Genomic DNA, 13,463 nt, shown 5'->3' with positions numbered 1-13,463 from the left:
AACATCAAAATTAGATTTCCAGGTATAAATAACACTCTGGTTGCAGCACTATAGGAAAGTTTAAAAAATGCAAATGGCAAGGCATAAATCTCACTATTTATTACCTACAGTACACCACACAGAAGCAGTGGTCTGCATGTTTAGCCTCACAACTAAAACACATCAGCATGCCAGACCACAAAAGTATTTCATGCAATGTCGTAACCACTGTACTCTTTAATCAAGCTTTATGGCGCAAAACAGGGAGAAGGACAAAACATCAAATACTACATGTGTAATACAAAGAACAAATGAACAGCTGAACTGACTGGAGCAGATGTGATCAAAGTAACATGACTTAATTAGCTATGCACAAATAGTCAATACTGAAGTAAAATAACTTACACAGCTGTATATTCATGTCTATTTCTATATCTGGAGGACTACTGTTCATCTCCTCCCACAAATCAGCTATCTTTAACCCCTCTCCAGTCAGAGAATGGAAAACAAATATTTCCTAACTGACCCTATCCAAGAACTTTTAAAAAGCCAAAAAAGACAAATTTAAAGTAAAGTAAATTTAAAGTAAAACAAATTGCAATAAAATAAGAGCAAGAAACAAGGCATGCAAACCTTAAAACAAGAATTCTAAAATAGTCACACAGCAGCAATGGCAGTCAGATAGCAATCACAGCTACCAAAGATTAAACATTTCCTGTTCTGCTTACTTTAAATAAAACCTACTACTTTTCAGACCCTCCTGCAAATCAGCTAGATTTAACCCCCGTTGCAGTCAGAAATGGAAAACAAATCTTTGCTAACTGGTATTAATCAATGACTTTCAAACCTCCAAGAAAAAAAAAAACTATTTTAAAGTAAAACACATTTAAAGTAAACCAAACTGCAATAAAATAGAAGCTTGCTTCTACACAGCAGTCAGGAATTGTATGAATGACCAGCAGATCAAAACATAACGAAAATTGTCTCAAAGCTCACAAGACCCAACCTCTAAAGCAAAAAAGCATACATCCTAGATCTAATTATTACTAATAATCCTCACAAAGTCACAAATACCATCAACATCTCCCAAACTTAGTGACCAATAACAAAATAACCTTTATACTGAAAAGAAACTTCTGCAAGACGAAAGCTTTTCTTTCACAACTCAAGTGGTCACCAATACTTTTCATTCAAGATTCTGACTTAGCAACCAGTACCCTATTACCATCCAGTCCTTACAAATACAATGTTTCCCATGTCTCCCATCATCACAATGTAAACTTGAGCAGAACACGATCGACTTTAACAATTGGCTTAGCTACTGGCATCATTCCAAAGGCGTCCAATACTTGTAAGTCTGGGAGGACATGGTTGATAGGCCACCCTACTTTGCTAGGGAAAGTCTAGGATGGCTAAAAAAAGAGCTAAAATCCCTTCTATAAAATTGAGGACAATGGTTGGAAAACATTGAGACAATCTAACTCTTCAGAGGACAACAAAAGATTAGTTAACATTTGAAATCTATCCAAAAAAACTGAAGACAGAAAGCTATATACCTCCTAAGCATAAAACAATTTACATTAAACCTGAAAAATTCTGGGCCCACATAAAAGAAATAATTGATAGAAACAAGAACAAATCTAATTGCATAAATGCTTACCTTACACCATGGTCAACTATCAATGAAGAACTTTATGAATGAATTCATGCAGGTATCCTCTTTATCATACTTCATCCCACACTCATTTCCATCAGAATTCTCTCTACTGTTTCACTTTAAAACAATTCTAGCAAAGGAAATAAAATACATAATTAGCAAACTCCCACATAACAGCCCCCATGGGTCAAATGACCTCTATTTACGGTTTATGAATACCTTTGCTGAATATATTAGGAGGTGTAGCAGCCAGCAGGATAAAAGCACTCTCATCAAACTAAACAAACAACTCACAGGACAAATAAAGTCTACCAAAGCCAAATTTCAGGTAAGTTTGGCCTTGCAGGCCAAGGACAACCACAATGCATTATTTAGCTATGACCACAACCTCAACGGCAATACACAATTGTGTGCAGAGCTCATTGTAAATGGAGCCACCTATATTGAGGCAGAAGATATAGCAAACCTCACAGCTGATAAATTAATTTCCAACTTTACCATCTCTTCCCCTCATTCCCTCAAAAAATATCATCAAATACAACTCCTCCTACTATCACTAGGAAACAGGTAATTAATGCTCTCTCTAAGATTAAGAACACTGCATCAATGGGTCCAAACAATATTCCAGGATGCCTTCAAATAGCATGAAACATAACTTATCAGGGCCTCTGGAATTACTATTTAACTGTAGCCTCCAAACAGGCTTTGTGTCTCATGAATGGAGAACAGCAACAGTCATTCCTCTGCACAAATTCGGGCCATCTACAGACCCTGGAAACCGCAGACCCATAAGTTTTACTAGTCTTATATGTAAAGCTATCGAAATAATTTTTATAGAAATGATCAACAGAGATATAGTAAATCTCCAGACACTGGACCAAATCCAACGTGGTTTTGTCAAGGTCAGATCGTGCCTACTCTACCTGGTGGGCTTCTTTGAGAAGGAAACCAAAGCAATGGATGAGGTCAAAATGGTTCACACTGCCTACCTTGACCTGGCCAAGGCATTTGACACAATACCCCACTCAGGCATTGTTGAAAAACTCAAGAGGTTAGGTTCAAGCTCATATGTCACCTGGTGGATAGCCAACTAGCTCACAGACAGGACCCAGGAAGTTAGAACTGGGAGTCCACCTTTACATAGAGTCCAGTCACATGTGAAGACCCTCAGGGATCAGTCCTTGGACCTTTCCTTTTTGGTATTTACTTCTCTGAACTCAATATCAGTGGTCTCTGGCTGACTAAATTTGCAGATGATTGCAAATTAGGAGCTGTGGTTGAATCCCACACTGACACAAATGTACTCCAGGAGAGGCTGACACAGACAAACAACTGGTGTCAGAGCCATGGACTAAAACTAAATGCCAAGAAATGCATATCTGTGGTAACTATCATATTGACAACATATGCCTTAGAGTTGACCCTGCAGTGAATGACTTAGGGACACACATAGATAGTAATCTAGCCTGTGACCATCACATGTCTACAACAGTGAGGAAATTATTTTATGTTGCGCAACTTATAAATAAAGATATGGCATCTGAGTCCAAGGAGATCATTGTTCCAATGTATTCGGCATTCATCAGACCTATTGAGTACAATGCCCCCTTTGGTATGTGCCTAACCAGGCATATCCAACAACTGGAACATCCATAGAGGTTCCTTACTAAAAGAATACAGAGCATAAGTAAAATTTCCAGTGCAGACCGCCTCAAGGCCCTATCCCTGTATTCTAAATCCTACAGGCTTTTGAAGGCAAATCTATTCCTGGCATACAGGGCATTGTCAGACCCCATTCTGGTAGACCTCCTGCATACCCAAAAAAACAAACAACACCAGAATTACCCGTTATAAAGACTTAAACCTTGTCTGTGATATAAATAGGACCTGCTGGAGAGACAGGTATGTATCCCAGAGACTACCCCATCTATGGAACAGCCTCCCCATTCATGTGAAGCAGAGTTCCTCCCTAACCCAGTTCAAGTGCAACTTGGATAATTGGATGGGGAACAGGAAATTCATCCCTGGTTTTTGCACCTATGTCTCTAATGGACAGAAGCAACCTGTAAATGGTTCATCTCCAAGGTCACTGCATGTAAAGTTTTTATCTCCCAAACCCCAGCTTACATATATCAAGGGTATCAGAACTTGTCAGAGATGTGGGATGCATAGCTAGGTTTAAAAAGGCCTTTGTGGTCATTAGCCTAGTAAACACATGTGGACCTATGAATCTATACAACCTACCTATTAAACCATATTTACAATATCTGCTTATGCAAAAATATTTTCCAAAAATCTGGAATGATGTAGTAATCAAACTGATCCCTAAAACTAAAAACCCTCTCTCAAGCTCAAACTATAGACTCACACCTATACTCTCTTCATAGGGTACATCTTTGAGACACTAAACTACAACCAGCTATTATCCTACATCTCTGAACAGTGGCTTCTATGTTCCTTCCATCTCAGATTCTAGGCTAACCACAGCACAATGACAGTTATCTGGACCCTAACTAATGACACACTTATGGCTACAAAGATCAATTAACATGAGCCATCTTTATAGTTCTCACCAAAGTTTTTGACACTACTGACCACTTCCTACGTAGTAATTCCTTATAAGCCCATGGTTTTAACAGTAATGCTTTCCAGTAGCTTTTCAGCTTTCTCTCCAGCAGGACTTTCAGGGCTAAAATATGTCCACATATTTGGCCAAAAGACCACTTCTGAAAGGAGTTCCCCAAAGTCTAATTCTCTCACCACTGCTCTTCTCCTCGTATATCAACAACCACTTTCAGACTTTCCACAACTCCCCTTCCTAAGGTATGCAAATAACATGTTCTTTGCAGGTCAAGCTCTTCCTAGAGCTGCATTAAAGTCCAAGTCCAACAAGACTGGCTAGACTCAAGAAAACTATACCTTAACCCTGACAAAACTAAAATCATGCTTTTTTGTCACAACATAAAAATTGAAATCCATGCAATCAGACTTAGGAATATGAGATTATAACAATTTCCCATATAAACTATTACTTCGTTCAAATACCTTGGACTCTGCTAGAGCAGAGCCTAAACTTCCAACTGTATATCTAACAAAAAAAAGAAAAAAAAAACAAAATAAATCAAAATATTTTCTGGGCTGGGAAGATGTCCCACATCCTGTCCCCTGTAGGAATAGAAACAATATGAAAAGGCATACTCCTAACACACCTTGACTCTGGATTTTGTCTTATTGTCTCAACATTAAAGAGAACTCTAATAGGTATGCAGACCATCTCCAACAGAATATTCCAGCTCAATTCCCTAGTATCTAGATCTGAGCACCACTGTTCAGTTCTTAAAAAGATCAAATGGCTCTCTGTCCAACAGGGGGCTCAATTTCTTCTTCTTGGTTCCCTCCTGTTCACACTTTTGAACTAAATTACCTTTTTCTATCCAGCCAACAGGGGAGAGAGCCCACATCCTCGGATTTCAACATACCCATGCTTCCTTTCTCCACTCCACCAAATCAGCTAAAAATGCAGCAATCGTAGCTTCCTAGTTTTTGGCCTCAGAGTATGGCAAGCCATATCCCCCACAATCAGGGATTTAATAGATTATCCTCACTTTAGGAAATCTCTTAAGGACTGCCTGACAAATGAGACCAAATGTCACTGCTAATCAATGAAATAAGATAACCTACAACTAAAGTATCATTAACATTTACAGCCCTAGCTGCCAAGAGTGCCCCCAGTTTAACAACTACTCCCTGTCTTGACTCCTCCTTTACAGTTTCATTAATATCCTTTCACAGATGAACTTCCACTTACTCTCCCTCTCACTTCCTTTCATTCTTCTTGTGCTTCAGACAACCATTCTGCTTTAAGCTCCAGCTGGTTGATAAATACTGCCACCACCAGTTAATTGTTGAATGATGTCCACCAACAATCTCTTATCTATAACCTGTTTTGACAAATATAAGCCTATAAACCTTGCAGTGCTACATACTACAATGTTTTTGCACTCTAGGTGTGTTTAATCTTTTTTTATCATATTGTATTAATCTTTTTACTTTGGGGTATGTTTTCATACCTGGAATACAAGCTGTTGATAGGGAGAAATAGTTTACATTTTTATTTTATAACCATTCTGGTTTATGTAACTCATTTTATTGTACATGTATGTGTTCTTCTGATGGATAAAGTAAATTGCATGCATAACTTGCAGCTGATTTATCCGAAAGGCTTTGTTAGGCATAGTAGCACACATATATTTATCTGTTTTGTTTAAGTTGCAAAATTATTTTTGTTTTAATTCTGCATTAATTATGCTTTTATTTTTCTCTGTCATCTCTTTTCCTCTCTCCTTAATATATTGTTTCATCATAACAGTGACTTGCAATGGTTTGCAAATTTCTACATTGACAGGGATAGAATGTCAATGGATTTGCATCTCAAGATGCCATTGTCATATATTCTGCTTAGATTCTGAAATACTTTTTCTTCTATTTTTAGTCCTGTGGTGTTGACTTTGAAGTGAAGAGTTTCTGTGCAGAAAACCTGGAAGAGAAAATTCACAAAAGGTAGGCATAATTGTGCTTTTCAAGTCAGATTCAGTCACACTACAGAAGACAGACTATGTGGTATCTTCCAACCCATATTCATTGTGGAATTTGTCTCCTTAACAGTTATAGGTTCATAGGTTCATAGATAGGTACTAGGCTATCAGCTCGAAAGCATTTATAAGCCTAGCCGGAAAGTGCTGGTTTTCGCGGCCCCCTTAGATTAGTTCCCTGTGCCTCTGTCCAGCAGAGTCATTGAAATGATCCATTCAGCAAGGTTTCTCTTGAAGAGGGTTAGCAAGGAGCTCTGCCTAATGTAGATTGGAATCCTGTTCCAGAGCATGGGAAGTCTGTGGGACAGGAATCTATCCCTCCAGCACGTCCTATTTATTGTTGTGGTGAGGTTTAGATCCCTAAAGCATGTGGCTTGAGTGGATATGGTTTTCTTTAGGTGGAGCATGTCCATCAGTTCTGGGTTGGACATGGCCTTGTATGTCAGGCAGAGATCACCTCTGAGTAGGCGGTATGCAACCGAGTACAGCTGGAGTTTCTTCAGTCGAGCTGCATAGGGCATCTGTTTGAGGCCAGTGATCCTCTTGGTGATGTACTTCTGTGGTCTTTCCAGCTGTTGCAGGTGTCTTGTAAGGTACATCCCAAATGGGGTGTTGTACTCTATGATGGGTCTGATGAGTGATGCATAGAGGGGCACAATGACCTCCTTTGATCTGGATGCAAACCCTTTTGTGATTAGGTGGGCCACATAGAAGGATTTTCTAACCACTTTGGCAATGTGATTATCAAAGGAGAGGTTACTATCTACTTGGGACCCCAGATCCCTTATTACCTCTTCTGTATTTAGGGGGCTACCACCTATGTAGTAGTTTGTGGGTACTATGTTTTTTCCAAAGGGGATGGCTATGCACTTTTTGGCATTTAGCTTGAGGCCATGGTTTTGACACCAGGTATCTGTCTCAGTGAGACCCTTTTGGAGTATGTCTGTGTCAGCCGGAGAGTCAATTATAACCCCTAGCTTGCAGTCGTCTGTGAACTTGGTCAGCCACAGTCCTCCTGTGCTTGCCTGTACCTCTGAGAAGTATATGCTGAACAGGAGGGGTCCTAGGACTGAGCCCTGAGGAATGCCACTTGTAACCGGTTTAGAGTCATACCTAGTTCCCACAACTCTTACCATGTGGGCTCTGTCCATGAGCCAGTTGGCAACCCATCTCATGACATAGGAGTTTATGCTCAGGGTGGTGAGCTTCTCTATAATTCCTGAATGGGGAATGGTGTTGAAGGCCTTTGCGAGGTCTAGGTAGGTTGTGTGGACCACCTTTCCCTCATCTATAGCCTTGGCAACTGTCTCAAAAAAGTCCACCAGGTTTAGGAGGTATGATCTGCCCTTAACAAAGCTGAACTGGGTAGGGTCCAGTGTTTGGAGGTTCCCAATGTCTCTGTTAATGAGATCCATAGTGATGCGCTCCATAGCCTTGCAGACAAAGCTAGTCAGGCTTATAGGGCGATAGTTCCCGGGGTCTGTTGTGGCTCCACCTTTGTGGAGAGGAATAAAGAATGCCTTGTGGTTATCTTTGGAGTCATTGGCAATTTTTCTTTCGAAGCTAAGCTTGGATGATTTTATGAGGGATTATAGTTTCTTGCTGATACTGATCAGGGATGTCTTCCTTTCTAGGGATTTTACTCTTTTTTTGTACTAGTTTCCTCCTTCTATTGTATAGCTTGTTTATGGCAGGGGTCGACCAGACTGGTTTCCTTTTCTTGGAGGAGTGATTATTGGTTTTGCTTGTTATAGCATGATCCATGCATTCTTGCAGGTGCCCATAGAGTGCATTTGTAAAGGATTTTGCAGCTTGGACAGCGTTATCCTTTAGCATGGGGGCTTTGAAACTTTCCACCTCTGTCTTAAGTAACATGAAGTTTGCTCTTGAAAAGTTTTTCACAGTGGTTTCTTTGACTGGGGGTGGGGGCAGAATGTGGATATCCAGAGTGATTAGTTTATGGTCAGATCTAACCAGTGAGGGGTTGACCTCTGCTGTGAAACACCGGTCACCCATGTTAGTGATGACCAGGTCCAATATGTTGTCACCTGTGGTGGGGGTGTTGACCATTGATCCAGGGCATTTGAGTTTATAAATTCTAGGAAATGTTGGGCAAGGGAGTTCATATTTGAGTTGTTCTCCCAGTTAATGTTTGGTTAAGTGAAATCACCAAATATCAGGGTGTTTGGTAGGACCTTTATGTTTCCCAGTGTTTCCGGAAATGTGGAATGGGGGTCCTGGGACATGGTGGGTGATCTGTAGCAAGCTACAATTTGGATTTCAGTTTTGTCCGTTGATAGTTGCACGTGGATGAGCTCTTAAGCATTGTGCTGTGCCACTAACCTGGAGGTGTGGGTATCCTTGATGAATATGGATACGCCCCCACCTTTTGTATTTCGTGTGCGGGTTTTGTGGCTGAAATGTATGGTATGAGTTGTAGCCTGGTAGTGCTGGGGTGCTCTCTGGAGCCTTAAACCAGGTTTCTGTTACTGCACATTTATCGATTTTCTCCATACTGAGGAGTGCCTCGAGTGCGTGCATTTTGAGGTTTAGACTTCTGGCATTGAGTAGCATTACCCTTAGTTTTTTTTTACTTGTGCTATTTACGGTGGTGGGTTTGTCTTTTGAGCCTTGCCTAAAAAAGGCACTATGGGGGTGGCAAGAGCCTTGGCCAGTGTTTGAAAGCCTAAGGGTGACAGATGCAAGCCGTCTCTAGCAAAGCAGCGTGGCTTGTCGAGCATGTCATCCCAGGCTGACAGACACTGGATCCCCTTTGAATGACACTAGAAGCTTAGCCAATTGTTGAAATTGATAATTTTTTCTTTATACCATGGTATCATTCTTGGTGAGGGCAGAATGCTACTCAGGGTCAGGGTCATACCGGCCTAGGCTACATGATTAGATAGCTCCTCCATGTCTCTTTTCATGTAGTCCAGGGAGGTACAGCTCAGGTCATTCACACCAACATGGACAATGACAGAGTCATATTTGTACTTGTTCTGGAGTGACCTGAGTGCTTTAGTTATGTGGTGGATCCTGTCACCCGAAAGGCAGCTAACAGTAACCTTCTCCTTGTTCAGCCTAGTGAGTGGGACGTCAGTGTGTCTGACTATAGAGTCACCTATTACTAGTGTATTGGGTATGTTATTTTGCCTTAAGGGCTGTGATTGCATGGCACACTGGTTTTGTGAAGTATGTGTTTCATGGTTTGTGCTGGGGGGGTGGAGGTTGCTTGGATGTCTACTTTGGAGGTCTCTGTTGCTTTTGCAGATTTTTCTTTAGAGCCTTCGAGTATGTTTTCTTGTATTTATGTGCGTTTTTTGCCGGTGCTGGTTTCATTGGTCTGTGTGAGACTGGTGGTGTGATGCAAGTAATTCCCTTCTCCTCTTGACTGCCTGGCTCAGTCTTGGGTTGAGAGAGCTTAGCCTCCAGTTTGGTTGTATAATTGCATCTCTTGCATGTATTAGTGTATGGTGGTAAGAGGAGAGGGTTGTCTGTGTACATAAGGCAGTTGTAACATTGCCTCAAAATGCCCAGATTCACCAGTCAGACCTGAGAGCATACCTGAAACTGCCCTTTGGACATGCCTGGATAGGTACAGTGAACTGTTTTACCGATTGGCTGGTAAGGTCAAATAGAGAGCCTTGTCCTTCTCTACAGTATACGGGGGTTTATTGCTAAGGTTTATTAGTGCTTGCTATGAGTTTTGAGCAAGTGCCGGGCTGAGAAGTGAATGGTTTGAGTGCTTAAGTTGAAAGTTTGTCTAGTTCCAAGGGAAAAGTTGAATAGTATATATGGATCCAGGAATAGTTATACCCCAGCTAACCAGCGCTGCCCGGATCGCAAAACCGCGTAAATGCAGGTTTTATAGCAGGGAAATGAAAGAGATAGAAATGAGCCCAAAATGGTGAATAAACTACTAATTTCTGGGCTGAAACCACTCCTCCAGGGACAGATAGGCTGCTCAAAGCTCCCCTCTCTCACAGGTGAACAGAGAAACTTCCTTCTATCCAAGTAAGGTATGGGCAAACACAGACACTTGTAACACAGCCCTGAATTCAGCACTAACCTGAAAACTGGACTAAACTAGCTTAGAAAGGCGGGAAAACAAGTATTTTTTTTTTCAGAAAATAAAGCAGATACAATCAAAAAACACTTTAAATGCACAGAAATGGCTATCACACGAGTGTGTAGCCTACAACAGGCAGGAAAACAAGTATTTTTTTGTTTTTTTGTTTTTTTTTTTTCAGAAAATAAAGCAGATACAATAAAAAAAAACACTTTAAAAATCTGTTACCTTTCGTGGTATACTTCAAATCATAATCTATCTGCATCAAGGAAAAATGATTGGCATAGGAATTGCTCTTTACTTGCACTGATGAGGCAGTTTTGAGGGGAAATGACTGTAACTGAAATGAGAAGGCAGTTCTCTGCCAGTTTAGCGTGGAGGGTTAAGAGTATAAGCTACTGACAAGCTTCATCCTGTGGTCCCGTGTTTGATCCCCTCAGTCTTCATTAGTCTGATGTGTGACTGTGATCCAGTCCTTTAACCAGGTAGTGCGGACAGGTGACCCTGAAAACAGCATTAAAAATAGTTGGTTTATACAGTTAACAAATGAATAAAGTAGATCAAAAATAGTTGAGACTACCTGTATTGAAGAAACACCATCAGGGTCAAAATTACTCTGCCTGCAGTGAGGAGACAGTATTAGGGTAAAATACAAGCCATCTGCTGCAAAAGGTTTATATTAGGTAACATTACATCCACTTCTACTGAGAAAGCAGAATTGGGAAAATAATTACTGTCTATGTGCATTAAAGAGGCAGTGTATTTGTAAAACTACTATCTACTTGCACCAAGTACAAAGTATAAGGTGCCTGGATTCAGTAATGCTGTGTACTGAGTATTACCATTACTGCAGAGAGCATCTCAGCCACAGAGCACCACCTCTGTAGTATGTCAATTTACAAGGACATGCACAGAGCACCACCACCACTGCACACTGTTCATTCACAGGGAAATGTACAGAGCACCACCTCTGTACTATGTTCATTTACAAGGGAATGTACAGAGCACCACCACTGCACACTGTTCATTCACAGGGAAATGTACAGAGCACCACCTCTGTACTATGTTCATTTACAAGGGAATGTACAGAGCACCACCACTGCACACTGTTCATTCACAGGGAAATGTACAGAGCACCACCTCTGTAGTATGTCAATTTACAAGGACATGCACAGAGCACCACCACCACTGCACACTGTTCATTCACAGGGAAATGTACAGAGCACCACCTCTGTACTATGTTAATTTACAAGGGAATGTACAGAGCACCACCACTGCACACTGTTCATTCACAGGGAAATGTACAGAGCACCACCTCTGTACTATGTTAATTTACAAGGGAATGTACAGAGCATCACTACTGCACACTGTTCATTCACAGGGAAATGCACAGAGCACCACTATTGTGCTCTGTCCATTCACTGGGAAATGTGCAGAGCACCACTTCTGTACTATGTCCATTCACAGGGAAATGTACATAGCAACACTACTGCATTCTGTCCATTCACAAGGAAATATACAGAGCACCACCACCACTGCACACTGTTCATTCACTGGGAAATGTACAGAGCATCACCACCACTGCACTCTCTTCATTCACAATGAAATATACAGAACACAACTACTACACTGTGTCCATTCACAAGGAAATACACAGGGCACCACCACTACACTCTGTCCATTCACAAGCTAATAGTCAAGGCCAATGTCAGTAGTCTCTGGTTGACTAAATTTGCAGATGATTGACAATTAGGAGCTGTCATTGAATCTCATACTGACACAAATCGTCTCCAGGAGGGGCTGACACAGACAGACAACTGGTGTCAGAGCCATGGACTACAACTAAATTCCAAGAAATGCATAATAGTATCCTTTGGGAAGTCATCCATCCCTGGTAAATATCATATTGACAACATACCCCTTAGAGATGACCCAGTAGTCAGGGACTTAGGGACACACATGGATAGTAATCTAGCCTTTGTTCATCACGTGTCTACAGTGGTGAGGAAATCATTCTATGTTGTGCAAGTTATAAACAAAGGTATGGCATCTAAGTCCAAGGAAGTCATTGTTCCACTGTATTTAGCATTCATCAGACCTATCACTGAGTACAGTTCTCCTTTGGTATGTACCTAAACAGGCATATCCAACAACTGGAACGTCCACAGAGGTTCCTCACTAAAAGAATACAGGGTGTAAGTAGTATGTCCTATGCTGATCGCCTCAAGGCCCTATCCCTGTATCCTGTCTCCTACAGGCTTTTGAGGGGAAATCTATGCCTGGCATACAGGGCATTGTCAGACCCCACTCTGATGGATCTCCTGCATATCCACAAAACAAACAGTACCAGAATTACCTGTTCTAAAGACTTAAACCTTGCCTGTGATATACATAGGGCCTGCTGAAGAGATAGGTATGTTTCCCAGAGACTATCCCATCTACTGAACAGGCTCCCCATCCATGTGAAGCAGAGTTCCTCCCTAACCCAATTCAAGTGCAACTTGAACAATTGGATGGGAAACCAGAAATTCATCCCTGGATTGGATGGGAAACTGGAAATTCATCCCTGGTTTGGCACTTATGTCTCTAATGCAAACAGGTAACCTGTAAATGGCTCATCTCTCAGTCCCATGCTTACACTTATCAAGGGTATCAGAACTTGTCAGAGAGTCAGGATGCATGGCTAGGCTTAAAAAGGCTCTTGTGGTTGTTAGCCTATTAAATGCCTATGAACCTATAAGAAACAGAGCACCACAACTGCACATGGTTCATTCACAGGGAAATGAATAGAGCACAGCAACTGTACTATGTGTATTCAGAGGGAAATGTACAGAGCATCACCACTGCACTATGTTCATTCACAGGGAAATGTAAAGAGTACCAGCACTTCTATCTGTCCATTCACAGGGTAATAAAGAGAGCATCACCACTGCACTGTCTTCATTCACAAGGAAATGTACAGAGCACAACCACTGCACTCTGTTCATTTACAGGATAATAAACAGAGCACCACCACTGTACACTGTCCATTCACAGGGAAATGTACAGAGTACAACCATTGCACTCTGTTTAGAGTTGTCACCTTTTCAAATATCCAAAGTTGGTCATTTTTGTACAATGTGAGATTTTGCAGGACAAAATATACCCACAGCCAGTTCAAATGACA

General features: G+C 41.1%; 1 protein-coding gene across 5 annotated transcripts in view; it reads left to right on the top strand.

Moving 5' to 3' along the window:
• ARR3 (arrestin 3) overlaps nt 1-13,463 on the top strand; it is a 535,442-nt gene that overhangs the window by 324,634 nt on the left and 197,345 nt on the right. For all 5 annotated transcript variants that reach the window (XM_044057442.1, XM_044057444.1, XM_044057443.1 and 2 more), the window contains exon 8: nt 6,129-6,196. In XM_044057442.1, coding sequence (XP_043913377.1) covers nt 6,129-6,196 — 68 coding nt within the window. The remainder of the gene's footprint in view (nt 1-6,128; nt 6,197-13,463) is intronic.

The sequence above is a fragment of the Protopterus annectens genome, chromosome 15.part0 (assembly GCF_019279795.1).
Source record: "Protopterus annectens isolate FY-2018-M chromosome 15.part0, PAN1.0, whole genome shotgun sequence".
Taxonomy (NCBI): Eukaryota; Metazoa; Chordata; order Ceratodontiformes; family Protopteridae; genus Protopterus; species Protopterus annectens.
This window is presented reverse-complemented; position numbering and strand designations above follow the sequence as displayed.